The sequence below is a fragment of the Sorex araneus genome, chromosome 6, assembly GCF_027595985.1.
Source record: "Sorex araneus isolate mSorAra2 chromosome 6, mSorAra2.pri, whole genome shotgun sequence".
Taxonomy (NCBI): Eukaryota; Metazoa; Chordata; class Mammalia; order Eulipotyphla; family Soricidae; genus Sorex; species Sorex araneus.
Genome location: NC_073307.1, coordinates 79,804,742 through 79,831,965, shown reverse-complemented (window position 1 = coordinate 79,831,965; position 27,224 = coordinate 79,804,742). Strand labels below are relative to the sequence as shown.

At 55.4% G+C, this 27,224-nt stretch overlaps 1 protein-coding gene across 4 annotated transcripts in view; it reads right to left on the bottom strand.

Annotated features, from left to right (window-relative positions):
* Nucleotides 1–404: 404 nt before the first annotated feature.
* Nucleotides 405–27,224, bottom strand: part of IQSEC3 (IQ motif and Sec7 domain ArfGEF 3) — a 106,910-nt gene continuing 80,090 nt past the window's right edge. Inside the window, exons 6-15 of one of the 4 annotated variants that reach the window (XM_055141232.1) lie at nucleotides 19,819–19,941; nucleotides 19,049–19,215; nucleotides 18,366–18,505; nucleotides 17,096–17,221; nucleotides 14,206–14,305; nucleotides 13,886–14,047; nucleotides 9,293–9,385; nucleotides 6,947–6,996; nucleotides 6,780–6,859; nucleotides 3,511–3,650 (exon numbers count right to left, since the gene is read on the bottom strand). In XM_055141232.1, coding sequence (XP_054997207.1) covers nucleotides 6,785–6,859; nucleotides 6,947–6,996; nucleotides 9,293–9,385; nucleotides 13,886–14,047; nucleotides 14,206–14,305; nucleotides 17,096–17,221; nucleotides 18,366–18,505; nucleotides 19,049–19,215; nucleotides 19,819–19,941 — 1,036 coding nt within the window. In that variant the 3' untranslated portion in view covers nucleotides 3,511–3,650; nucleotides 6,780–6,784. Of the gene's footprint in view, nucleotides 3,668–6,779; nucleotides 6,860–6,946; nucleotides 6,997–9,292; nucleotides 9,386–13,885; nucleotides 14,048–14,205; nucleotides 14,306–17,095; nucleotides 17,222–18,365; nucleotides 18,506–19,048; nucleotides 19,216–19,818; nucleotides 19,942–27,224 lie in introns of all 4 variants that reach the window. The other 3 variants (XM_055141231.1, XM_004603885.2, XM_055141230.1) reach the window with 3 other exon arrangements.

The window sequence follows — 27,224 nt, the reverse complement described above, 5'->3', positions numbered from 1 at the left end:
ACCAGAGAGATAGTACATTGGGTGGGACAGTTGGCTAGCACATGGCAGACCTGGGTTTGAATTTTGGCCCTCCGTATGGTCCCCAGGGCTCGCCAGGAGAGAGCCCTGAGCGCTGCTGGGTATATTGATGTGTTGGCATTCTCAGTTATCCCAATGTCCATGCTACCAGATCCCCCCAAATCCAGATCTATATTCTGGACAGAGATTCCTAATCCTGTCTCATCCCATCGCGGTGCAGAAGCCTGTGACACTGGAGTTCTGGGTGTCAATCTGGCGGAGCAGTGCAGCAGGGGCCCCTAGCTGTCCCTTGGGACCACAAGGACCCAGGCACCAGATGGTCCATTTCAATGTCCCCTGGCCACCCCCTTCACCGAGTGAAAGAAAGGGAACAGGCACAATTTGTTCAAGTGACATATTTCAATATAATCTCTAAAATTCTATGAATTGAACAGATAAAATACCTCTGGGCTATTTTGTTACAAAATATTTGCCATTTGGGTTCGTTGCTGGGTGCAGCCGCCCTACCTTTCCCCAGAGAGGTTCTCTCTGATGGTGTGAAGGGCAGGGGGCACATAGGGGATGCCCCCTTCGTAGGGGAGGGGGAAGCAAGAAGGTATGTACAGCAGAACACAGGGCTGGGGGCCAGATGGTTAATGGGGAAGCCTAATTGGGGACCAAGAGGTGTTCTGGCAGGAAACTGGAAAACAGGTGGGGGCAAGGGTCTTGGGGGTAAAGGACTCAGGGCTGAGGGGTGTGTGCGCCTCTGGAGACCGCCAGGCAGCCTCCCCCCAAGGCAGGGCACGGCGCCCCCCAGAATGGTGGGAAAAGCCCCTTTTACCTCCCACTTACATTATTCTGGAACTGGGACCAAGTGAACACAATTGAGGGGGCAAAGAGGGGGGGTGTCTTGGGGCACTTGGGCTGCACCCCGGAAGCCGTGACTGGGGTCCCTAGCACTCGGTGGCCCCTCCCGTTCCGAGGGCAGCTCCGTCTCCAGCTTTGCCCTCCGAGGGAAATAGAAGGCCCGGGCACCCTGGGGAGGGTATGAGGCTTGCTCTAGCCCCGGGGCCTGGGCTCTGGGCAGGGGGCACAGGGCTCCCAGGCCCGGCCCGGAATGGGTGCATGTGGCGGGGTACGAGGCAAGAAGGCCCGGTTTTCACCCCGCTCTGGACCCTGGCTCAGGCTGGGCTTCTGAGCCCCCGGCTTAGGGCAGAGCTGCCAGTCCCAGAGCGGGCAGCGGCCTGGGTGAGCCCCCCGTGAGGAGGGCCACCGAGGCCTGACACAGGCTCTGCTGTCCCAGTGGGCTTCAGCAGAGTTCGGAAGCAGGGGCTCGGGTGTGTGCAGCCAGCCAGAGACCCGACGTGAAGGGGGCCTAGGGGCCTTCCCGTCTGTGTGTGGACCCCCACCTGTGGGCAGCGTCCTCTCTGCTCCTCCATCACTCCCAACCTGTCCTCAGCCCCTCACTCAGGAGTCCTCCCTCCCCAACCCAGCCACCCACCCTTCAGTGCATGTGCTGCCCCTGCCTGGCCAAGGCTTCCGGGTGTCAGGAGCCCCCACCCCACCCTGCCAGCCACTCCAGTCTGGTGACAGAAAAGAGGCAGGAGGGGGGCAGCGAGGCAGAGAGGGGGAGCAGGCCGGGGGTGCCCCGTGGGAAGGGAGACCCGGTGCTCAATTCCGGCAGCTGGGCTGACAGAGACCAGAAATCAACCCTCGGTAACATCTGGTGGCCCCCTCCCCCACACCAGACATGGGAAACCAGGACCTCTGTCGCGTCTGAGAGCTCCTCAGAGGCTGGGGCGCGGCTGGGGCGGGAGTTGGGGGAGCAGACTCTCGGGAGACGGGGCCAGTTTCTTCTGTCTCAGGGGAGGCTTAAAGATGGGGCCCGAGGGGGGAGTGACGCTTAACAGAGGACAGCAGGGAGCCCGTGTGGCTGGGGGAGTCGGGGTGAGGGTGCTGTCCTGAGGCCGGGCGGGGCTGCTGGACTCAGGGGGCAGCGAGGGGACACTTGGGTTCCACCTGGCCCCAGGGAGTCAGCGAGCCCCATTTGTCTCTCCTTTGCAAGTTGGAGGGTTCCGGACTCTCTCGGCAGCCCTGGCTATAGGGCCTCCGGAGTCTGGGGAGCAGGGGGGGATCCTAGTGTGTCGGGGGGCTAAGGGCAGAGAGGCCACCTTGGAATGCAGCGGGGAAAGGCAGATACCTTTGGGGTACCCCCTTCTTGCACCCACAAGGAGGCTGGCTGCTGGCTTCAAGCAAGAATGTGCCTCCAGGGGCTGGAGCGATAGCACAGCGGGGAGGGTGTTTGCCTGGCACGGGTCCGGCCCGGGTTCGATTCCCAACATCCCATAGGGTCCCCCAAGCACCGCCGGGAGTAACCCCTGAGCATCGCTGGCTGTGACCCAAAAAAGAAAAATAAATATGTGCCTCCCTTGTCCCCCACCCGCTGGCCACGTCTCCCCCGCCCCTGCCGCTGCTGCGTCCCGCGGGAGATGATGTGGCTCTCCCTTTGTGCTGGCTGGGGGTCTTTGCTTGGTCAAGGTTTGGGTCTGGGGGCTGTGTTCGTGCTGCTGGGACATGCGGTGCTGGAGACTGAGCCTGGCGGAGCAGGTGCTGCCGCCTTTGAGTCCTCTCCGGGGCCCCTGGTCGCGGTGATGTTTGAGGAGTGAGGGACGAGGCTCTTGAGAACGGTGCCTCTGCGACCGCGGGATCTCACGGCCCCGTTGAACTGTTCCCCCCTCGCCGCCTCGAGAACTGGCCTAGGAAGGGCCTCCTCCTTCTCAACACCTCCCTGGGGTCTGGGCAGCCCCGGGCCGGCAAGAGACCCCAGGGAGGAGGGGGAGGGCCGCCAGGCCTCCGTTGATACCGCCAGGTTTGGGGAGAAAGCAGGGGCGGCAGAGATAACCACCCTCCTCCTGCACCCCTCCGCCCTCCCACCGGAGTGAGGGCCCTGGGACCCCCGCCCCCCACCCCAGCGTGGCGCCGGTACAGGGCACTGAGCCGGGCTGCCTTCGGTTCAGACCCCAAGTGACCCTAGGAAGTAGAGACCTGGCTGTGTCTGGATGCCGAGGCCCCCAAGAGTGAGTGAGATCCTGCTTCTGGATTTGGGGGGATGGTGCTCGGCTCGGCCAGGGGAGCTGGGCGGAGGGGAGAGCTGGACCCAGGTTCCGGGGAGGGGGGCTCTCTTTCGGAAACAGGAGCGGCCTGGGCGCAGCGGCGAGGCCCAGGGCCCCGGCGTCTACACCAGGCTCCGGGAGCCGCTGGAGTAGCGGCGGCGGTGCAGCAGGGAGCCGGGGGGGCAGAACTGGTGCGGGTGGTTGTAGGGCGGGGGCGGTGGGGGCAGCGGAGGCTGGTGGCCAGCCTTGACCGGGGAGCCCGGGCCCCCCAGGGAGGCGGAGCCGCAGGAGTCGGAGGACGAGGAGGCATAGCAGGACAGCGCGCGGCTCAGCAGGGGCTCCATGCGGGCCAGGCAGGGCTTGTCCAGCACGATGACCTTGACGATCTGCTGGCACTGCACCAGAGTCCCCGGGGGCGTGGGCGGCGGCAGCCGAGGTGGCGGGGGCTGCTCTCTCAAGGGGCTAGGCTGCAGGTCTGGCAGCGGCTTCGGGGCACCCGGGCCGGGCCCCAGCCCGGGGCTGTGCTGGGCCGTTTGAAGCCTGTTGTGAATTGACACCTAGTTTAGAAACAGCCAGAGAAGCATGAAATGTTACAAGACTAATTCCCAGCGGCTGGGAGGGCTACCCTGAGCCCCTCTCCCCCTCCCACCCCTCCACCCCCAGCTCCTGCCTCCTGTGTCCTGAGGGCGCTCTGGGCCTCGCCTGCACCCTCTCCCTGGCTCTCCCCCCAGAGGACAGCTGGCAGCCAAGCAGCGGGGTCGCACCTTGGGGTGGAGCCAGGAGCCAAGGCCGGGGCGGCCTCTGCCCGCCGCAGGCCCCTGACGGCTCTGCAGGAGGAATCCTGGGCCTACAGGGGGTGGTGGGGCGGGTGCTGGGTCAGGGGTCAGCGCCCCGCCTCCACCTTGAAAGGAAGCAGGAACTGGCCTGGCCTCTCCAGGGATGCTGGGCCTCAAGGCGGGTCCCTCGGGCTTCCCCACTGAATGCCCAAAGCCCCAGAAGGCCTGGGGACCCCGAAGTGACCTTTACCCTCACCCACCCAGGCTAAAATCCAGCTGCCTCGTAGGAGGCACACCCCCAAAGGAGTGTGGCATGAGGGGGGCCCTCCTTTGCCCGTGGGGGCACGGGTCAGGGTCAGCTAGCCTGGCTCCTTGTGCCAGCAGCAGACGGGGAAGACAAGGGGACTAGTCAGCATCCCCCAACCCTTTCCCCAACGCGGGCTGCCTCCAACCCTGTTACCCTGGTTGCCCCCACCCCTGTCCCACCCCACCTCGTGTGCTCTCGTTAATGTGATTTTCCCACTTGGAGCCTTGAAATATCCCGGGGTTTTGCCGGGGACCCTATGGCAATTAGGTTGAGAAATGCTGGACTAGAAGATTCTAGAAGGAAAGAGGTTTTATTCTGACCCCACCTTCCAGCTCCTGGCCAGGAGATCTGACATACCACAATCCTCTTCAAATACCTGGGCCCTCTGGTGGGGGCTGGGGGGGCTAGTGTTGGGGGGCTGCAAAACCCCTCCTTCCTAAGGATGAGGTCTACCGCCCTGGACATGAGTCCCCAGGATGGGCTGCTCAGAGCAGAGGGGGAAATCGAGGCTGTAGGGGAGGGGACCTAATTCCCAGACCTCCATCAGCAGGGCCCAGCCCCGAAGATCTCAGAGCCTTAACTAGGAGATCCCAGCCCTACTGGCTGGCAAAGGGGCAATCTTGGGGCCCCTGCCTGGACCCTTGAAATCCCAGGGGGCTGCTGCCTTGGCCCTGGAATCCCTCAGCCCCGGGTCTGGATTCTTAATCTTCTATGGCCAGTGAATGAAAAGCAGGAAGTGACAGCGCCGTGCCCAGCACCTCCAGTCTCCAAAGCATTTGCTACGTTTGAGACCTCAAGGCAATGAAGACCTTGGGCAGAGAGCAAGCAGAGTGCCTAGCTAGGTGCCCACCTTCCTCTTAGGAGGCCTGGGTACCTCGAGGAGGCCTCTGTGTCCCACTGCAAGACAGGGACAGGGGGGCTGGGCCCTTCCCCAGCCTGCCTGCAGTCGGAGTTATCCGGGGGAGAAATATACCGCGGCAGCAGGGCCAGACTCCTCTGTTGCTCCTCCCCAGGCAAATGCTGGCCGCCCCACACACCCACTTCTTACTCCTCCCCAGCTGCGCCCCCACCGCCCCAGTCTGGCTTATAGCTCTTGGACTCACCTTGCACCCTCTCCCCACCCCTCTATTTTCTGATTTCCCTCTCTGTGCCTCCCTTTCCCGCTCTGTGCCTCTCTTTCCCCCTCCTTACTGGCCTGATCTTTAATGGCCAGTAAGGGAAGAGCAGGGAGCGAGAGCAAAATATCCTTTCCTTTGGACCCCCTTCTCCTTCCCTACTGATGAAAGGAGAGAGAGCAAGTGAGAAAGAGAGCGGGAGAGAGGGAGAGAGAGAAAGGAAGAGGGAGAGAGAGGGTGGAAGATGAGTAGCCAATCACAACAGCTCAGAGAAGATGGAGAAGCACCTGCCAGAGGCTCTTGCCAGGCCACGATGGAGAGAGCTGGGGGCTGGCTGGGAGGGAGAGTGGCTGGTGAGGCTACCCTGTGCAGGGTGGAGACTGGCAGGACCCTGGGGCTAGCCGAGGGTGGCAGCCTTGCAGATAGCCACACGGTGGACAGACTGGCTCCGGGGGTCCTCCCTGGGCAGGGCAGGGCAAACATGGCGTGTTTATCTGCAAGGCTGGAGGATGGGCGGCTGCAGGAAGATGTGGGGGGGTGGGGCAGGGGATGGAATACCCACCCTGGGAGCTGCTCAGCTGCCGGGGCAGGAAGCTCCTCCGTGTAAAGGTGCCACCTCCGGACACAGGTGTGTGTTGGGGGGGGGGCAGGGGAAGAGAAAAAGAAATGGGCTCCTGGGGAATGTTCCAGGCTTCCCAGAGCTTAGGCTGATGGGAAAGGGTGGTCCCTCGGACCTCTTAGTGTGTGCTTGCCAGCTCAGTAGAGGGTGGGAAAGGAGGTGTCTGGGAGCCCCCAGCCCCCTGGAGGCCTGACAGAGAAGGAATGCGGGGCGGTCTGTGGGAGGGGGCATCAAGGAAACCGGGGGGGGGGGGGGGGGGAGGGGATCTGGGGCCTAGCAGAATCTTTCAGAGGCAACTGAATGCCCTCGAGGTGCCACTGTGGGGTGTGGTGAGGCCCAGTGCTGGCTCCGACGGTCCAGTGCCCATGCGCCCATGTGGCTGGGGGATGGGCATCGCCCTTCCCCGCAACGGGGGCCACCTGCAGAGAGACCAGCTCTCCTGAAGGCCATCCTGAGACTAGCGCACTGTGCCCCCTTGGCCCCGTGCACGTGCCTCCCTTTCCAGAGTCCCCGCTACTCCGGGGAGAGGCTTCACCCTGCCGGCTGCCAACCTCCTCCAAGTCTCCAACTTCCCCCAGGGGCATCCAGTGAGAACAGGGCCCGCCCTGGAAGTCATCCTCAGGCGGCAGGGAACAGGGGCCGGACTGACGCCCGCTCTGGCCAATAGGAGGCAGCGGGCGGGGCCTGCGGGGGGGGGGTCTCTGTTTGCTAGGGGGGCGGGGCTGGAATGGCACTGGAGGGGACACCTGGGTTCATCCCTGCCCTGTGGATTTGGGAGCAGGGCCTTGGAGGGCAAATGCACTGGGGCAGGGGGCAGGGGAGGGGTGGGAAGCGCTGGAAGAGCGGCATTACCCATGCTAGCAGTAACTTTTAATTGTATCTCTTGAAATTGGTAAAATGGTGAGTCGGGCTGGGGAGGCATTGATTAATACCTGAGAAGAGAAACAACAGAGACGGTGAGAAGGGGGGCCAGAATGGGGCATGGAATCACTCACCTGGGCGACCAGGCCTCCACTTACCTCCACCGTGCTCTCGGCGGCCTTCTCCCCCAGCGCAGTCTCCCTTTTGGCTTTGAAAGCAAAGAGCACAGGGCTCATTCTCCGTGCTCGCCCCAGCCATCCCTGCCCCCCCCGGCCCGGTTATCTCCGACGGGTGCAGGCAGTGTGTTTCTGGGTACCGTGCCACCCCTGCCTGAGCAGCTGCGGGGGACAGTGGATGAAAGAGCCCAGCCCTGCAACTTAGCTGGGGGGCCCTGGGCAAGATGCTACACCTCTCTGGGCTGCTTTCTGACCTGGGCACTATGCAGTCTGCCCTACCACAGTCGAACTCTCCCTGCGAGGGTCTGTGAAAGCTGGTCATGAGGGAGAACTAGTTCCTGGCTCCCTGCTTGTGGGTACCACCCCACACGCCTCCTCTGGTTGCAGGCTCTTGGAGAAAAGTGCCTTGGCTCTCGCTGGCTCCCGCCCTCAACTGGCTGGTGAGGACTCACAGAGCTGAGCTCTCTGCAGTGCCTTCCTCGGAGCTGACCATGGCTCTGAGATTGCCACAGGGCTTCTCTCTGGCCTGTCACACCCCTCAGGCTGCTGCAGAACTCCGGGAGAGATGGATGACTCCCCCACCCCTACCTGCACCCCAGCAGGCAACCGCAGCCTCTTGGCTGGACCTGCTCTGATTTGGCCCCCATCCCCGAGAGCACCCCAGACAGGCTCCTCCCTCTGCTCTGTGCCGTAGGAAGTGGGAGCTGGGCGCTGCCTGCCGGGGAGGCGCCTGATGGACAAGGCCAGGCGTGCTCTGGAGGCAGGCTGGGAAGCCTCGAGTGGGCGGGTGTTGGGGAGTGAGTCACAGCTGAGATTTGGCTCCCAGCGTCTCAACAGCTGTGCAAACAAAGCATGAGCAGGTCCAGTGACCCTGGAGGGATGAAGGGGCCGCTGGAAAGCAGCAGGGGCAAGAATCGTGAGTGGCAGGGTGACAGGTCTCAGGCCATGCCGAAGGCGCCAGCCCAGGGAACATCTCCAGGGAGTGCAGCCCACAGGGGCCCAAGCCTGCCTTGAGAAAGGACTCGCATCGCTGAGTGGGCATGGGTGCTTCTGGGGTGCAGACTGCCCCAGGTCCGGCTTCTTTGGCCAACAGCATGCGACCCTCCGGGATTTCCCAGTTCATGCCAATGTCTTGCTAGACCCTCCTTTCTAGGGGGGCACACCTCCCCAGCAATCCTGGCCAGGCAAACAGTACCGTTAAAGAAAGAAGATGCAATTGAATGGATGAGGGGGCAGTTCTACAAGGCCTGTTGGGCTTTGTTGGGATGGGATTTGATTCCTTTGCTACCGTTCCATATATATATATATATATATATATACATATATATATATATATATATATAGTTATTTGGTGGGGGGGAGGTCTCAAGGAATATTCAAGGGACCTGGGGTGATACTCAACTCCTGACAATACTCAGCCAATTGGGTTGGATGGTTCAACACTTGGCTTTGGTAAAAGGACACTGCCTGGGCCCAGCAAAGGGCCATGTGGTGCTGGGGACTCAAACATGTATTTGAGCCCTCTGAACTCTAGCCTAATTTTCTATGGGAGACAGGGGAAAGTGAAGGCCACTCTTCCAGGGTCCCAGAAGTTAGAGGACAAGAAGCAGAGAGGTAGGAGGATATCTGTGGGAGGAAGCTTTTGTGTGGCCAAAGTACCAAAGAGTCAGGAGCTGATTTGCTCAGAGTGGAGTGATGAGCTCAGTTGGACAGAACCATTCGACAAGTTGGGTTGGGACCAGAGCCATAGTCCACTGGAGAGGGCACTTGCTTTGCACATGGCCAAACTGGGTTCGATTCCCAACCTCCCATATGGTCCCCCAAGCATCTCCTGGAGTGATTCCTGAGTGCAGAGCCAGGAATAAGCCCCTGAGACCTGCCTTGAGTATAAACCAGCACCCACACACACACTCTCCCACCCCCACACACAAAAAAGAAAAAGAATGGGCCTTTATCTGGACCGTGGGGCTGGGCTTAAGAGTGCTGGGACTCATTAGGAAAAGGATTGATGGGGCCAGTTAAGACTTGTCACCTTCCTGGCTGCCCTTCCTTCTTCCCAGTGCCTATAGCCTTAGTTCCCACATACTTTGTCTCTACCCCACCTCTAAGCAGACCCTGGGAACCAAGACTGAGGACTGGATCCTGGGCTTGGCACCACCTGTGAATGGGCCTGCTTCTTGCTCCCCTTCCTCCTGGCTCCTGCTGCTCAGGCCAGGAGGAGGGAAGTGCAAGGAATGGGCGCAGAAAGAGGGTCACTACTTGTCCCCCCAAATACCCCAGGAACCTTCACTTGGGCCAGCCCTGGTGGGAGGATGGGGCCCAGCTCACCTGTAGGCGATCCCTGCTTGGACTGTGGGTCCCCTTGGGGTCCCCCAGACTTGAAGGAGAGTGTCTTTGCTCCCTGTTGCTTCTCCAGCTCCCCTGGGGAGTAAGCAGAGAGACACCCTATCCTCAGCTACACAGCACGGAGAGAAGTAAGGAGAGAGAAAGTGGGTGATATAGGCACATCCTAACAAGTGCTCCGGAACATGGGCTTGGGAATTTGACTGCCCCTTTCAAAGGCCATCTCAACACTCACTAGGGCCTCAGTTTGCCACTTCCCAGCTGTGTGGCTTTAGGCAAGTTTCTTAACCTTTTCTGTGCCTTAAGGAGACAGCAGGGCTTACTTCAAAGAGTCATTAAGAGGATTACACAACACTAAGCTACATACAAAGACAAAAAACCATGGTACAACTACACAGTGGAATACTACTCAGCCACCAGGAAAAATGAAGTCATGAAATTTGCTTATACATGGATGGACATGGAGAGTATCATGCTGAGTGAAATGAATCAGAAGGAGAGGGACAGATACAGAATGATTGCACCCATTTCTATGAGACTAAAAACACCAAATATGAGACCAAGACCCAAGGACAGTAGAAACACAGGCCAGGAGGACTGATTGATGGTTGGAAGACTGTCACAAACGGGGGTGGGGGGTGGGGGGTGAGGAGGTAGTTAAGCAAAGGGATATGATAACCTTTAACTGTATTGCAAACCCATAATGCGCCCAGAAGTGGGGGGGAGAAGAAAGGGAGGTGGAGAGAGGGGGGAGGAGGGAGGGGGTGAGAGGAGGGAGGGAAGGGGAGAGAGAATAATATAATGAAATAAAACCCTCTAGAGGCAAGCTGGGTAGGGGTGGGGAGTTGGCTGGAGGGAGACTGGTGACATTGGAAGTGGGAAATGTGCACTGGTGAAAGGATGGGTGTTGGAATATTGGATGACTGAAACCAATCATGAACAACTTTGTAACTGTGTATCTCATGGTGATTTAATTAAAAAAAAAGAGGGGTGAGAAATGAGGGTGGGAGCCTGGGGACACTGCTGCTGGGAAATGCACAGTGGTAGAGGCATGGTGTTGGAATACTGTCTGACTGAAACCTGATCCTGAACAGCTCTGTTTAGTGGTCTATCTCACCGCCATTCAACAAAAAAGTTTTTTTTTTAAAAAACAAGAGGATTACATGAGAGAAGAGCCAGAAGTTAGCCCTGAGGACATGGGTGTCACCCACCTGGCAAATCAAAAAAAGGACAGGGGCTGGAGAGATGGTACAGCAGGCGAGATGCTTTCTTTGCACAGAGCCAATATGGGTTGGATCCCCAACACATATGGTCTTTGAGCTGCAGGGCATGATCCCCTGAACACAGAGCCCAGGAGGAAGCCCTGAGCACAGCCAAATGTGCCACCCCACCACCGCCCCCATCAAAAAAAAAAAAAAGCTTTTTCTTTTGTTATTAAAAGAGGATCCAGGGGCTGGAGCGATAGCACTGCAGGTAGGGCTTTTGCCTTGCAAGCAGCCAGCCTGGGTTCGATTCTGGGCATCCCATGTGGACCCCCGAGCACCACCAGGAGTGATTTCTGAGTGCAGAGCCAGGAGTAACCCCTGAGCATTGCTGGGTGTGACCCAAGAAAGAAAAAAAAATTAGAAATAAAGTAAAATAAAAGAGGATCCATGAGCCTGGCCTGGCCCGTCTCTGCTCACTCTGAACTCCTCTCCCCACCTCACGCCTTTCCCTCGGCCTCTGCCCAGGAGCAGCAGATTCGATCATCACCAGCCACCACTCCTTCAGCACCTCTTCTAAGCGACCCCCTCCGCTCCCGCCATCGCCCCAGATAGTTTTTTTCCTCTCTGGTTGTCAAGATTCCGGGAACTCCAGACTGCAAACCCCCAACCAGAACAATTTGTTCTGCTGGCCCGAACCAGGCCATCAATCAGTCCGGATTACTCAGTTGGGACATACTCTCCTCCCCTCCCCACCCCACCCCACCCCACCCCCCCAAACCCCCCCAGGGTTTTTCTGAGCTTAGGAGAAATTAGCCCAGTAATTACAAACCAGGAGTCCAAGGCACCAGGGTGCAAATCTAGTTTTGTCACTGCCTGCGGGAACTTGGACGATTTCCTTCAGCGCCACAGATCTCAATTTCCTTCTTTGTGAAATAAGGCTACTACGGACTCACCTCCTGCAAAGCTGCTGCCAGAAATCAATCCTACAGTCAGCCCAGCGTTCCGCCCAGAGCTGGGTGTGGAATAAGTGTTTGATAAATGGCATTTGTTTTTCCATTTTCTTTTTTGGCAGCCTGCAGTTCCTCTCTGCACCTTTCATTCCTCTCCCTCCCTTTTCTCGCCACCAGAAAATGAAGAGCCCAAAGCGAGCCTTCCGCCCTGCAGCCCTGTCTTCAGGCCTGGGAGAGGTCAGACACCTCTTGACATCACGGTCAGGTGCTATCCACTCCCTGAGCATCTGACACGCTCCCCCAGGGCCGGTGAGGGGAAGAGGCGCCTCTTCTGAGAGCACTGCTCCCCAGTGACTAGCAGAGCCCGCCGTGACACTGTGAGAAGGAGAGGAGTGACATTTCAGGCTGTGTCCTTGAGAGCGCTCAGCATCAGCAGCCAGGAGGCATCTCTGAGCAGCCCTGGCAGCCTTTGCAAAGAGCGTTTGTCGCACCTCTGAACCCAAGTGCCTGCCCCCTCCACCGAGTTGGCGCCCAAAGCTACACAGCCGGATCTGTGTTGCCTCGGGGATCTGTTTGAACGTGTGCGAGTTGTTTTTGTAAGGAATGATCCACTGAATCTCTTCTCATTCTGAGCCTGCAAAGGGGAAGATCCTGAGTTAAACTGCGGTGCAGAGCCTGCTTCTGGGGGCCTCGGCTGCCCACCCCGGAGGGAGGTCAGCGGGGAGATGTTACATCATCACTCCCAAAGCACCACTCTGGGGCTGGGGACAGTCCCGTGGTGGGACACACGCCGAGTCTGATCCCTGGCACAGGTGGGTGACCTGGTCCCAGAGCACTCTTAGGCCCGAGTACTAAACCGTTAGGCTCTCTCCTCTGGGTGGAACATGCTGGGAGCAGCCCTGGGTCCCCTGCAGCACTATGGCGGTGGGGGGCAGAGCTCCCTAATTTTATTTTTCAAGAGCACCTCCCTATTCTACTGGGCCTGCTTAAAGCCCACTGGCCTTTGCCGTCGCCTACTGAAGTTTGATTCATGTACTTTCCGGCTCAGTGACTGAGTGAGGCAGGACTGACTAATGGTGCTGGTCTCGAGCTTTGGTTTTAGCTTCAGAACCCATTCTTCTCTTTCCGTCCCGAAAGGCTACGCGCAAGCGCTGCAGCGCTTACTCGGGCTGTATCCTTGAGAACGTTCAGGATCAACATCCCACCAGCTAAAACTGGCCACAGAATCTCTGTTGCAGCCCCCACCCCCTGCCCCCGCCTCCTCCCTGACTGCTCTAGTCTTTGGGCCTGTGAGTGGAGTAACTCCCAGCTGTGCTGGAGGCTACTCCTGGCTCTGTGCTCAGGAGGGACTCCTGGAGGAGCTTGAGGGACCCATGCCACGGTCCAGCTGGCAGTTGGCAGCCTGCAAGGCCACCACTTTCGTCCTCATATACCTCTTCCGTCCCCCACTCTCTGCTCTCTTCTTGGTGTGTGTGGGGGGGGGGCAGGGAAGTGGGAGGGGAAGGTTTGGTCACACTTGGTGATGCGCAGGGGTTACTTCTGACTGCGCACTCATGAATTATTCCTGGCAGTGCTCAGGGGACCACAGGGAGGTAGGGGGATGAATACAGGTGGGCCATGTGCAAGGCCAGCACCCTGTCCTCTGTCCCATCTCTCCAGCCCTTCACTGCTCTTGTATTAAACCAAAGGCATGTGAAGAGACCCCCGTGTTTCCTGAAAGATCCGAGTTGGAGGCAGGCCTTCCTGAGAGGGGCAGGAGAGCACAGACCTGGTCAGAACACCAGGCCAGACTCTTCAAAAGGGCTCGTGGTATGTTAAAGGAGTTGGGTGGAGAGGTCAGCGTGACCGTTTTAGATCAAAGAGCTTAAAGAAAGGAAACATTGAGTTGAAGAGGTGAGTTGGGTCCATGGGAAAAGGCTGCACCTAGCAGTTGGCGGGGTGTGTAAAGTTCCAGACCTCTTCGATTGCCAGTCTATCTAGGAGTGTTCGATTGATCGTCCTGGTTGAACACCGCAGAGTTCTCTGTTCTGGAGACCCACACACAGCCCGTGCGGTTGGCTGGCCAGGTGTCCCCATGCATCTGCATGCTCTACTGAACCCCGCTCTAACTGTGAAGAGACATTCTTTGCAGAGCACCTCCTGGGCTGAGAGGGTGCAGCGAGCTGTGCCTGGGAGGGCGTTAGATGTCCTTCTCTTTGGCCACACCTAGTGGTGCTCAGGATCACTCCTGAAGGGGTTGGAGAAGCATATGGGGTGCCAGAGATTGAACACAGGTTGGCCACATGCAAGGCAGGTGCCCTGCCTCTGTATCCCTCAGCCCCAGGGCAGGATGCTCTTGGCTCACCCCATACTCCCCCCTGGAGGGACAGAGACTCAGGGCCTGTGTCCCAGGAGCCCACCCCGCTGAGGGCCCGTGTCCTTACACTCTATCCGGATCTGCTCCAGTTCGGTCACCTCTGCAATGGACTCTTTCAGGTCCTCCACAAACTTCTGCATCTCGTCCGAGCCCAGGGCACAGAAATGCAACACCTGCTTCTTCTCAGAGCCGGACAGTGGGGTCACCAGGGTGATTCCATGAGAATAATCTGGAAGCCAGACCCCAGGTCCCCATGGGCTGTGAGCAAAGGAGGCTGCCACCAGCCTGGTGGGAAGAACTTGGGTGGGTGGGATCGACGCTCCCCACTCCCTCCCACTGTCACCCCACCACCGCCCTCTGCCAGATCTCCGGGCAGCTGAGACGTACATTCATTCTCGAAAAGGTGGAACTGCATGCCCAGCAGGCCGACTGACTTGCAGAAGGTGTACGTGGAGGAACTCTTCTTCTTGGGGCAGAGTTTGAGAATCTGAACAAGAGGTCGGGAGACAGGCACAGACAGTATCAAGAGTGTGTGTGCACTTGGAACAGCTGGGACGCATGGGAGCACACAATGCTCACGGGTGTATGCTCTCACACATGCCCCCCCCCCCACACGCACGCGGGCGCGCGCGCGCACACACACACACACACACACACACACACGTCCATGTCAAGAGAAAGGTATCTTGGTATGTTGGTATCTTTCCAGGCCCTTCTTCTCCCTGCCCTTGGAAGCCTAGCCACTCTCCTGCCCTGGCGTCAAAGCCTCTCTCAAGCGAGTCCACTCCCCACTCAGGTTTATTTCAGGTTGTACTGCCCACTCTCCACCTCTCTGTAGCAGGAACCGGAAGGTCAGTTCCGTCACAGACCCCACCGCAGAAGCTTTTTTTTTTTCTCTTTTCTGTTTGGGTCACACCCAGCGATGCACAGGGTTACTCCTGGCTCATGCACTCCTGGCAGTGATCGGCGGACCCTATGGGATGCTGGGTATTGAACCCAGGTTGGCCGCGTGCAAGGCAAACACCCTCCCCACTGTGCTGTCGCTCCAGCCCCAGGCTCTGCACATGCTTGTCTCTTCTCCAACTCTTCCTGCCACCTCCCCTGGTAGATGTGAGGACTCCTTAGAGTCCTTCCCTGATCATCCTAGCTAAGAAACAAACAGAAACGAAGCAAAAGAATACAAATCAACCAAATTCTTCGCCTTAACACTCCACCCCGCTGCACTTTCCTTCTTCCTTTTGAGGGTGGACATGGGGCCACACTTGGCTCTGCACTCGGAGTGGTGCCAGGGATTGAGCCCAGATCAGCTGCTTATAAAGGCAAGTGCCTTAACCCCATGAATTACTTCTCCGGTCCCAGATGACTGTTTTTATTGTTTTCACTGCTCCCTTTCCGGTTTGATCATATTTTATGGATGTACTTTCTTATCATTTTCTTAATCATTTTCAATCACTCTCCCATATTAAAATGAAATCTCAGCCCACAAATATTTCTTCATTACTTTCTATGAGGCTGGACTCTGGGGAGACAGAATGCAAACCTTAATCCAGAGGGCACTCTCCCCGCAGCATTGCTTATGCCATGGGCTGGGGTGGGATGCAGGGGGACACCATCATTGTGCAAATCAACTCAACAATCAGGTGCAACAAGCAAAACTGGGTCCTGAAGGAGGTGAGCAAGAGGCAGGCCCAGACAGAGCAGCAAGGAACTGCAGAGAACTGGGATCAGTGTGTCATGTACCAAAGTTATTTTCATTGTTATGCTAAATGTCATTCCTATAATTCTTCAAAACCTCACTTAATTAAGGACAGCAACATCCTCGTGGTTCAAGATTTATTGAACTATGTGTTGGGTTCTGAGGAATTAGGAGCCATCTCTGTGCTGATAAGTATTGAGGGAAAGTGTGCCCTGACCCTTAGCAGCCTTCTGTGCTTGCTGTGGGATTTACAGAGAACATCTGTGCAGCTAAAGGTTGGGATAAAGTGCACTCTGACCACGAGCAGCATACAGGATCATTTGCTCTGGTGTGAACTGTGTCTTGCTTTCCCTTTTGATATATGGATGTAACTGTATCTTGTTTTCCTTGCCACTCTAAGATGTGAGAAAATTGCTCCATTTTCCATAAAAAACTAAGTAAAAATGGTAGCTAATCTTGCAAGACTTTAATTGACACTTTGGAATGTACTTTTGGAATATAAGTGTAACCTCATGTTTTGAATTATTTGTCCAATGGCTTTGAGTCCCATGACCCACCTCAACCCCTGGGACCATGTGATGAAATGAATGAACTTCTCTTACACTCGCCGTCAGTGTCTCAGCAGTCCTGGGGGTGTAATCGGGGGAGTCTGGACCTGCTCGGGCAGACACAGGGAGCCATGAACTGCAGCAAAGCAGACATGAAGTCTGATCTGCACTCTGGGGGAGCTGTGCCTCCCAGTGGGCATCACTCAATATAAAAATGTTTTAGTGCTTCATGCCAGTGTGATTCAGTGACAGAGAGGAGGTACCAGAGAGGCAGCACAGGGATGAAGGTGCTTGCCTTACATGTAGCTGACCCCCGTCCAATCCTGTGCACCACATAGTGTCATCTGTACACGACCAGGAGCAACCCTGAGCACAGAGCCAGGAGTAAGCCCTGAGCACCCTAGGTGGGCACAAAAACCAAACTCTCCAAAATACAACAACCAATAATGAGTGTGGAGGTGGTATAAGGGAACAGAAAGATGCTAGACTGTTTGGCACAGAGTGGGCACTCCACTGATATGAACACACACACACACACACACACACACACACACACACACACACACACACCTCCCCAAGGCCAAGAAACAGCAAAGAACCCACTCAGCTCTACTGAGTTAATTCTTTTTTTTTTTTCTTTTTGGGTCACACCCAGCGATGCTCAGGGGTTACTCCTGGCTTTGCACTCAGGAATTAATCCTGGTGGTGCTGGGGGACCATATGGGATGCCGGGGATCGAACCCAGGTCGGCCTCGTGCAAGGCAAACGCCCTACCCGCTGTGCTATCGCTCCGGCCCCGTACTGAGTTAATTCTTGTCCCCTCCATGCCCCAGGTTTCTGGCAACACAAGAAAGAGGCATGTGAGTTGGGATTAGTGTCAGTTCCACCAGGACTGTGGAACCTCAGTCACCCAGCTGGGGAAGCTGGAGTGAGAACACCTGTCACAGCCTCTGTTGGGGGGGCTGTGGAGAGGCAAGTCTACCACTAAGGAGAGAACCCAGTGGGACTGAATCCTGGAGGCCCGGGCACTCACCACCAGCAGGTCATTGAAGAGGAACACCTCTCTCTGATGGGCAGCCTGCTTCTGCAGCTTGTTCACATCTGTCACCTCGAAGAGTCGGCTGCAGCAGACCAGGCGGCGGTGGGGCGCCGACAACACCTGACCAGAGGCACCTGCTCAGCCAGAGAGCCCCTGGAGTCCCAGGTCTTTCCTCACAGCACCCTGATCTGATGCGGCTCCAGCTCCATTGCAGCCTCAACTTGTCCCCAAACCTCCCCCCGCCCCACGCCCCTGTTCCCAGGAGCCCTTTCTCTTTCACGAGAGTGAGGTTGAGAGAAAAGGGGGTTCAGTCGACTGGAATGAATGAGGAGGTACAGGGTGGGGACAGGAATGTCCAGAAGTGCTTTCAGGTTATTCAAGCCTAGTTGCTTACATGTCTCTTTCTCGGGTTAGACAAACCTTCATAAGGTCACCCCAGTGTCCTAGGCTTTGCCCTGCAGGAGGGCACCTCTGGCAAGTGGGAGGGCATTGCAGGGACACCTCAAATCTGCCCAGCATGCCAAACCATCTGTTGCGGAAGCATCTGCCAACCAGACTGAGGCAATAAGGGATGTAGAAGAGGACCATCCCTTCATGGACAGGCAGACAGGCATTGGATAGAGCCTTGGACAAGGTCCTCAAACAAACTGCTTCCCAAGGCAGCAGTTTAGGAGAAGGAGCTGGGAATGATACCAGAATGCACTACAGCCTTCCCAGTTGTATCACAGATTCTGCAACACACAAGTAAAGCATCAAGCTCTGGAGAAGGCCACCTTAAAAACCACTGCAACTTGACATGAATATCTGTGGCACAGGTTGCAATAAAGAGGCACCCCCCATACTTTGAGTTGTTACAGCTTTAGCCTACTTTAATTATTTCCTGTTTTTGTCTAGTAGGGTCACCCCAGAACCAGCAGGATCAATCCTATCTGAGGAAAAAGACAAAAGAATCCTAAACCTCACTCTGGCCATCTGGTTGACCCCAGATCACTGCGCTTTCCCTCCTGCCATCTCATTCCAGTCTCTCCTGATACAATGATTGGAGGCAAGTGACATTGAGGAATCAGGTAAGGGGGAAAGAAGGTGCACTGCATGGAGTACAGGAGGCTCAATAACTCAATAACAGGAGGGTGATTTTGAAAGGTAAGGAGAAATGCCAGAAAGGTAAGAATGAAGGAAATCGGGAGTGCCAGGCACCTGTCAACCATGAGAGAAGAAGTGACCCATGCCTATGTGGTGAGTGAGGCTTTTCAGGGACACTTACTGTCTTCATGCCCACTATGGACTTCTCCACCTTGGTGACATAGGTGACATGGTCTTCATTGGACTTGAGTTCTTTCTGCTGTATCCTTTCATAGATGCCCACCACCAACTCCCTGGGGATGTCGGCACCATCATCCACACCTAAATGTGGGTGGAACGGGAGGGTGTCAGGTGTCAGGCCTGGGGACACAGAGGGGATGCTCTCCCTGTCAGACAGGTGGTCCTACAGAGTGACCTCTATTCCGCCCTGTTCCTTCAGTGGCTGGCTGGCCACACCCTTTCGATTAAATACACACTCTCAGCCAGGCACCCAACACAGCACTCTCCTCCTTTTCTGCCATCCTGTCACCAACACCTAAGCTCTCTTCTTCCAGGATGCCTTTTTCCCCTTCAAATATAGTTTGTCTTCCTGCTCAGGCCTTTATTCCCACATTCCTCTGCTCTGCGCTTTGGCTGACTGTTCCTGCCCCCAAAGCACATATTCTGTGGAAGGCAAGGGATGTTGTAGGGGGCTGTCCAGGGACCTTTGGCACATGGTTAAGTCCCAGATGCCTGATACACAAGTGACTAGAAAACGTGTCCAGTGTCCTTAGCTATCTGGTGTGATCTACAGGGTCAAGGAAGGAACGTGGGCTGGAAGGGGTGTGAGGCGGGCCCGCCCCTCCTCTCCCCCAGCCTGCCTACCTCTCAGGTTCCGGATAAAGTCTTCCAGCATCATCTTCCGGTCAGGCTTAATGTTGGGGCTGTACATGTCGGTGTTGAGGAGGATGATGGCGAAGGCGAGGATGAAGATGGTGTCAGGGTTGTGGAACTGTTGCACCACCTCAGGGTTGCACATGCAGTAGCGCTGACTGTGGGGAGGGACACAGAGCAGGAAGCTGGGGTCCCTCCTCACCCCTTCCCAGCAGTGAGGACAGCACAGGGGGCAACCCAGTTCTCCGAGGTTCCCGGCTGAGCCTGTTGATCACTGTCTGCCCATACCCTGATGCTACACCCCACAGAGGACCAGGATGCCCAGGGACGCCCCGTGGTCCTGCGCAGATGCTGCTCCAGCTGACAGAGGTCCAGAGCTTCTGCCTTTCTGGGCCGTACCCATAGTACAGTGGGGAGGGCGCTTGCATGCATGCCAGCTGGCCTGGGTTTGATCCCCACTATCCCATATAGTCTCCTGAGCACCACTGGGAGTCATTTCTGAGTGCAGAGCCAGGGGTAACCCCCGAGTACCGCTGGGTGTGTGTCCCCCCAAAAGAAACCCCAAACAAACAGAGCTTCTGTTCTTCTCTCCACTAGGCAGGCCACCCCTTCTCTCCAGGCTGACTGACGGGCTCTCCAGCATCTCCTGTTCCCGGGGGCAGCTCTGCTTTAGTGTCCCAGCTCTGTAACCCCTACCCCGCACACCCCTGGTGGGTATTTGGGGGGACTGGGAGAGGAGCAGGGCTGGGGAAGGGGCGCACCTGAAGGCCTCAATGAGCCGCTCCACCTTCTGGGCCTCCCCCTGCACTCGGATATGAGCCTGGAACTTTCGCAGGGCCTCATCCAGCTCCATGCTGGAGAAGTCCATCTCGTCCACCACGCAGCTGGGGGTGAGGAAAGATGGGGTGTGAGGCACTTCCCAGCACCCCAGGAACAAGCACACCACTGCAGGCAGGAGCCTTCCACCCAGAGGATGACAGAGGGATATTGTTCATGGGAGCACCCAGGAGGAGATGGTGTAGGTGTCCCAGGCCTCACTAATGTCCAGGGGTCCCCCTCTAATTGCGTAGGTCAGAGCCCACTGCTGAGAGAGTGATGGGGTGCTTGCAGCCAGAGGTGACCCAAAGGGGAGAGTGGAGTCTCCCAGGTCTGGGCGTGTGCGACGAAACTGGGCGCTGGAGACCTCTTAGATTTTGTCCCGGCTCTGGGCATCTGTCCAGCTGGAACATGACCTGAGGTAACTTTGTGGGGCCCCCAGAATGTGTGCCTGGGCCAGCCTGGCACGGGATCAACTGGAGTATGAGCCGCTCCGCACTGCCAAAGCCGGTGGGTCAGTGGGTCACAGAGCAAGGGACCAGTGTGAGAGCTGGGGACAGACAAGGAAATGGAGAGAGAGCTAGAGGTCAGGGAGGATGAGGGACAGGGGAAGAAAGCAACACACTGACCCGCTCAAATCAGAACAGCCAGCCAGGAAGGGGGAAACACACAGTGTCAAACGAGAGACAGACGCAGGGGGGCCGGAGGGATGGGACATGTGGGGAGGGCTCTTGCCTTGCAGGTAGCCCAGCCCAGGCTCAATCCCTGGCATCACTATGGTCCCCTGGGCCTGCCAGGAGTGATCCCTGAGCACAGAGCACAGAGCACACATGGCTGGGTGTGACCCTCAAGCCAAAAAATTATAAATAAGAATAAAAGTGAAGAGATGAAACGCCACAAACAGATGGGCATCCAAGACAGATAACTCACGCCCCTCACCCCAGAGGACCCTCTCACTTTTTTTTTTTTTTGGCATGGTCTAAGGAGAGGGCAGTGAGTCCTGGTACCAACCGTAAAGAGAGGTCTGGACAGAGGACCCCGGATGCCTCGGGGTGCCCTGGCCTGAGGCGCAGCTGCTACCTAGCACTTGCCCCTCTTATACCCTGGCCTTCCCATTCAGGCCCCTGATTCCTGCATCCCTCATGGGTGACCCCCAGAGGCATGATAACAGTGTGGGTGTCTGTAGGCTGAATGGAGCTGGGGGTGCACCGGAGGACCGGCAGCCAGGCCGAGGGCTCTGCTCAGCCGAGCATGATGGCCTAGTTTCCAGCCCTTCACCGTGGAACACGCAGCCAGCTCAGTCGCTTGAGACAGTGGCTGAAAGCTCCAGCCCGGAGCAGAAGCCCAGGACCTGGGCCCCCTGGAATGGAGCACAGCCATGTGGAAAACCTGGTCCTAGATGAGGAGCCCAGCTTCAATCATGGGGCCACAGAGGGGGCGGCTGGGGATGGGGTGGGAAGGACTTCAGGGGAGTTTCTCTGGGCTGTGGGGGAGGCACGGGATGTGTTCTGCTGATGCCATGAGCTGGCTCCAAAGGCCCAGAACCAGGCAGGAGGTCCTGGTTCAAGGCCTGGCACAACATGGTCCCCCAAGTACTGTGCGGAGTGACATTTAAGAACTGAGCCAGGCGTTGGCCCAGAAAGCACTGCCAGTTACAGCCAGAAACCAAAACCAAAGAGATCCCTGAACTCCACCCCTGAGCTGCAGAGCACAATATTTAGAGGAGACCTGGGAATCTGCATTTCACAAACCCTCCAGGTGATTCTTTTCTTCTCCTTCTCCTTCTCCTTCTCCTTCTCCTTCTCCTTCTCCTTCTCCTTCTCCTTCTTCTTCTCCTTCTACTTCTTCTTTTCTTTTTTTTTTTTTTGGCTTTTTGGGTCATACCCAGCAATGCTCAGAGGTTACTCCTGGCTCTGCACTCAGGAATTACTCCTTGCGGTGCTTGGGGAACCATATGGGATGCCCTGGTTGGCTGTGTGCAAGGCCCTACCCGCCATACTATCACTCCGGGTCCCCCCTCCAAACACCAAAAAACAGGGTAGAGAGGTAGCTCATTGGCTGGAGCATAGGGTCCCCTGGGATCACTGTGCTTAGAGTTGCTTCTGAGCACTGTCGGGTGCAACTCCCTAAAGAAAACTGAAAGCCAGGGGCTAGGGAAATAACTCAGGGGTCAGGGGCACATGCCTTTCCTGTGAAAGACCTTGAGTTCTAACCCCATGCCACATGAGCTACAGAGCAACATTGCCTAGTGGTCCCCAAGTACCACCAGAGTGACTCAAGTGGTCCCCCAGCATTGCTGGGACCAAGCAGCACCACAACACTGGACCCAGACATTGAACGCTCCGACCCTTCTGGCCCAGTATCTCTGGGAGTACCCTCGGGCCCCGACCCAAACACAAACCATTGAAAACCACTGGCTCAGCTGAGTGCAAGGAGAGGAGAGGACCCAGCCCAGGTGGGTGCTTTTAAAATGTGAGCCCAACCTCCCCGCATCTCCCTGTTCGTGCAGAAGGCTGACTGTTACACCCATGAACTGCCTCTGGCATCAAATAAGCGCATTAACCAAATACACTCATTAACTGCCCATGATTCAGAGTCTCATCAATAAATCTGGAGAGAGATCAGCAAGTTGCAGAGATGCTTCCAGACCCCACACTAGGCTCTGTCAACTGGGGCACCCAAAGTCACCATTCAAACTCTGTACCCTGATAAGCCAGGAGTAGCATGCCACATTGGATGGGATGCAAAGCAGAAGGCAACCACTCTCAATTAAGAAAATATAAACACACAAGGTTTAACTTGTTATAACATGTTAGTCATCTACAAGGGCTTAATCGCTCCGTGGTGAGGTACAATAATATTCACACACTTTCTTCTAAAGAAATATTTTTTGATAATTTTAAATTAATCATAACAAGCAATATAAAATAAATTATTCAGGGCCTGCTATAAGGACAGGCTTGAGGGGTGGTTGGGAAAATTGGAAATAATGGTGGTGGGAAGGTGCAATGGTGGTGGGACTGGTGTTCGAATATTGAATGTAATAAATCATGAACAACTTTATAAAATTAATTTTAAAAATTAAAAATAATAAAATGTGACTCCAGGGGCTGGAGTGATAGTACAGCAGGTAAGGCACTTTTGCCTTGCATGCAGTCATATGGGTTCGATCCCAAGCACCCCATGTGATTCCCCAGACTTCCTCAGAAGTGATTCCTGAGTGCAGAGCCAGGAGTAAGCCCTGAGCATCACTAAGTCTGGTCCAAAAACAAACAAAAACAAGCGAGCCTAGGGGTTAGAGGGATAGAACAGCAGGGAGGTCACTTGCCTTGCACGGGGCAGACATAGATACTCCATATGGTTCCTTGTATCTGTAGGACTGGACCCTGATTACGGAGCCAAGCATAAGCCCTGAACACCACCAGGTGTGTCCCCAAACCAATAAGTAAATAAAGAAATAACATGTGAGCCCAGCAATGCACAGGCCAGTGCACAGGGGGACACATGTCTGCTCTCAGCAGTGGCTGTTTTGGTGAGGTGGGGTTGGTGAAAACATCTCTTTAGACCTGGTCTTTCATGGTTTGACTTGTTCTGAGTCAATATTTGGCACTACCAGTTTTAGGCAGATTTCCGATAAAATGATCCCAAACCTAGTATCTTCCTTCTTTGCCTCCCCAGTTAAAAACAGAAGCACAGACAAAAAAACAAAACAAAACAAAACAAAAACAGAAGCACACAGTCTGGAGAGACAATACAGTAGGTAAGCATTTGCCTTGCATGTAACCAACCTAGGCTCAATCCCTGCTATACTTTATGGTCCCCTAAGCCTCATCAGGAGTGAGTACAGAACCAGGAGTAAGCCCTGAGTACCACCAGGAGTTACCCAAAAAGCAAGCAAACATAAAAAACAAAAAAAGGATGCACATTTGTTGGGTAGAACTCGCAGGTTATCCCGGGAACTGAAAGCATATTCTAATTTATTTATTATTTATTTATTTAAATGCTCAGGGATCTTTTAAAAATGCTCTGGTTCTGTGCTCAGGGATCACTTCTGGCAGGCTCAGGGGACCACAGGGGATGCCAGGGACCAAATGTGGGTTGGCTGTGTGCAAGGTAAAAGTCCTGCCTGCTACACTGTTGATCTGGCCCAGGGAAACACATTCTTTTCCACGTGCCGAGGGGGGTTGAATTTTCATCCTGTCTGTCCACCATGACATCTGTCCCCTTCATTCTCCCTGCCCACCCGCCCCTCCAAGGCCCTGCTGTCCTTTCTAGCTTCTGGGCACCTCCCCATATTCCTGTGGCTACAGCTGAGGGGGAAGGTCTCAGTTCTTGCTGTGACTGCGTTAGCCAGGATGCCCCTCCTACCTCTCTCCCTCTCTGCCTCCAGAACAATCTTTCTGGGAGACTCATTGGGTCCTGTTGCTCGCTGCTCTGCTTGAATTTTGTTCTGAATCTTGCCATCTCAGGTTATCCCAATTATCCAGCTGAACCTCTTCTGTCCATCCACTCCTTCCAGATCCTTCCTGCAGCTTGTTCCCAGCGCCCCCATTTTGTACATGTTCTCCTTTTTTCCTCCCCTTCCTCCCCAGCCTTGTAGGTCTCTGGTGAGTGCTCCATGTCTCGGCTGTCTTCCTTTCCCTCGACCCGGGTCCTGCCTTCCATCTGATATGACACCATGGCCCTAGCTTATAAACACTTTTTTTAATTGTCGCAGCATCCCTGCTGACTTTTAGAGGTCAAGAACCGTTGGGTCAAGGAGTAAAGGGGTGAGTGAGAGAGAGGCCAGTCAAGTGAATGAATAAGAATTTGAGCCTGTTGTAGGCTGAAGAAGGAGCCCAGCCATTGGCAGCTCTGTGCAGTGGCCCAGGCTGCCTGCCCTCCTCTGCCAAGACCCTCTGGAGCTGACCCCAACCCCTCCACTGCTACCAGGGAAATGGCCCTGCAGGCACCAGCAGGTGTGACAGTATGTGGCTCACGTGCCTCCCTCTGCCTTCAGCCTCATCCGCCAGTGAGTGAGAGGTGAAAAACAGCAAACTGGTACTGATCAGGCTGTCTGCAGTCGAGTGTGTCTGAACCGGCCTCTGGAGGTGCCAGCGGACATTCAGCTTGCGGGACAGAAGTGGGGGCTGCTTTGGCTCAGGGCGCGGTTCTTTGCGTGTCTCTGCAGGGGTTGCATGCTGCAAATCCCTCAACCAGGGCCGGAGATGCAGCCTCACAGATGTGCTACAGATGCAACCTCACAGATGTATAAACAGGTACAGTCTTGCATAAAATTGCTTGTTGACACTACTCTGCAAGGAAGCCACTTATGTCATGGGGAAATGAAGCCTGGTGCACGGCTGGGATAAAAATGAATATTGTCATCACAGCTTGCTTCCCCCCCCTTTATTTTAAATGAGAGCAAGACAGCGTGTGGCAGACAAAGGAAGTGGGTGGGAGCTGAAAACACATAATGAGAGCAGCAGGGAGTTTTAATTGGCCACAGAAGAAGCGGAAAGCCGGCAGAGGCCGGGCTGACGTGGCCTTATGCTCCGGTCACAGCACCAGGAGGGACTCTGAAAACTGCCAACTGCCAGGGATGCGGAAACCCTAGTTTTATTTCCGTCATTCTTGGCTCACACAATTCAATTAAAAATATCCTCAACCGTCAGAGCTATTTTTGTTAGTTGGAATGCAGAACAGGTCCCACAAAGGTCAATGCTTTCTGGAAAGGTGCAATATGGCTGAGGAAAGCGGGAAGGACGGGTCAGTGGCCCCCAGGACAGAAAAGAGACATGTTCTGAGATGAGAATGAGAACCTAGTCTGAGGGGCCCTACGAAGAGATGACCCCAGCCACACCTCAAAGTCAAGAGAACTAAACTAAGTTGTTATGAATGAATGACAATTCATAACAATGTCTGCCATTCATACAACTAGGTTGCAAATGAGAAACCCGAGGTGGTGCTCCCTTTTGCCGAGCTGACCAGGTACCCACAGGCTCGTGGTCCTGACCATTGGATCTCTGGCAGGCTGGCAACATACCTACTATGGTTCCCTCCCCTAATCCCGAATCTCTGATCAATGGATCTGGGGTGGATCTGAGAACTGACATGGCTAATCAGTTTGCTGGGGCAGCTGCTGTGACTGTTTGTGGGGGCACTGGTCCCAAAGCACTACTCATTCCTTGCAAATAAATGCCAGGAGGTGCCAGGGGAGTAGTCAGACCCTCAGTCTTGAAATCAATCCTAGTTTCTGCCATTTACCTGTTCCAGTCAAGTCACTTAGCTTTCTTCCTCACTGTTCCCATGGATGCAATAAACTAAAACCTATAATAGTGATTGAACAGGGCAATCATGAGTTTTTAAAAAAGACAAAAGTTGGAGGTCAGAGAGATAGTGCAATAGATAGGGCATATGCATGCAGATGACCCGGGTTCAGTCCCCAGGATCCCATATGGTTCTCCAAGCCTGCCAGGAGTAATTTTTGAGTGCAGAGCTAGGAATAAGCCCTGAACATTTCTGGGTGTGACCCCAACAACAATAACAATAAAATAGAGAGATCAAAGCTCCTGGCACAGAGAGAGTTTAGTAAATGACAGCCTTGTTTGATTTGGGTTTGGGGGTCACACCTGGCAGTATGTGGGGCTACTCCTGGCTTTGTGTTCTGGAATCACTCTCATGGTGCTCAGGGACTCTCAGTGCTGGGGTCAAACTCCAGCTTCCTGCACACAAAGTATGTGCTTGGCCCATTGGGCTATCTCCGAAGCACAACACTTACCATCCTGTACCTAGGGACCAAATCAGAACTGACAGCCAGGTAAGCCCATCCATCCTAACTTCCCTCAAAAAAGGGGGTTAAGAAAACCCTCTCCCTCCTGCCAGTTAACTGTGCCTGAAATCACATAATCTAACATCCACCCACGGTCACTTTGAAAGCAAATAAATGGAGCCAAGCTGAGACCTTTTGAGACTTCTGGGTCAGTTTCTTATCTCTTTCTCTTCTGATGAGGAGAAGCAGAGCAGGGTGAAGGGAGGGAGATAACCGTCCTCTGCCATCGACTGGCCTGCAGTCATTTCTTCTCTCTGGACCTCTGTTTCTTTCTCTGGGGATGTCTGAGGGCTGCTCTTGGAAATAGTCAAGTTAGCAGTAGTTCAAGGAAAGGGCCTTGATGCAGATGACCCGGGTTCAGTGGGTGCAGGACTGCTCAGATTCTGAGGAGCTGGGGACCACCAGGGCCAACCCAGCATACTTGGGAGCCTCCAGATTCGTATCTGGCAGCACTCAGGAGGCCATGTGGTGTCAGAGGCCAAATCTGGATTGAGGATACACAAAGCATGTACCTGAACCTTTGAACTATCTCCTTGGTCT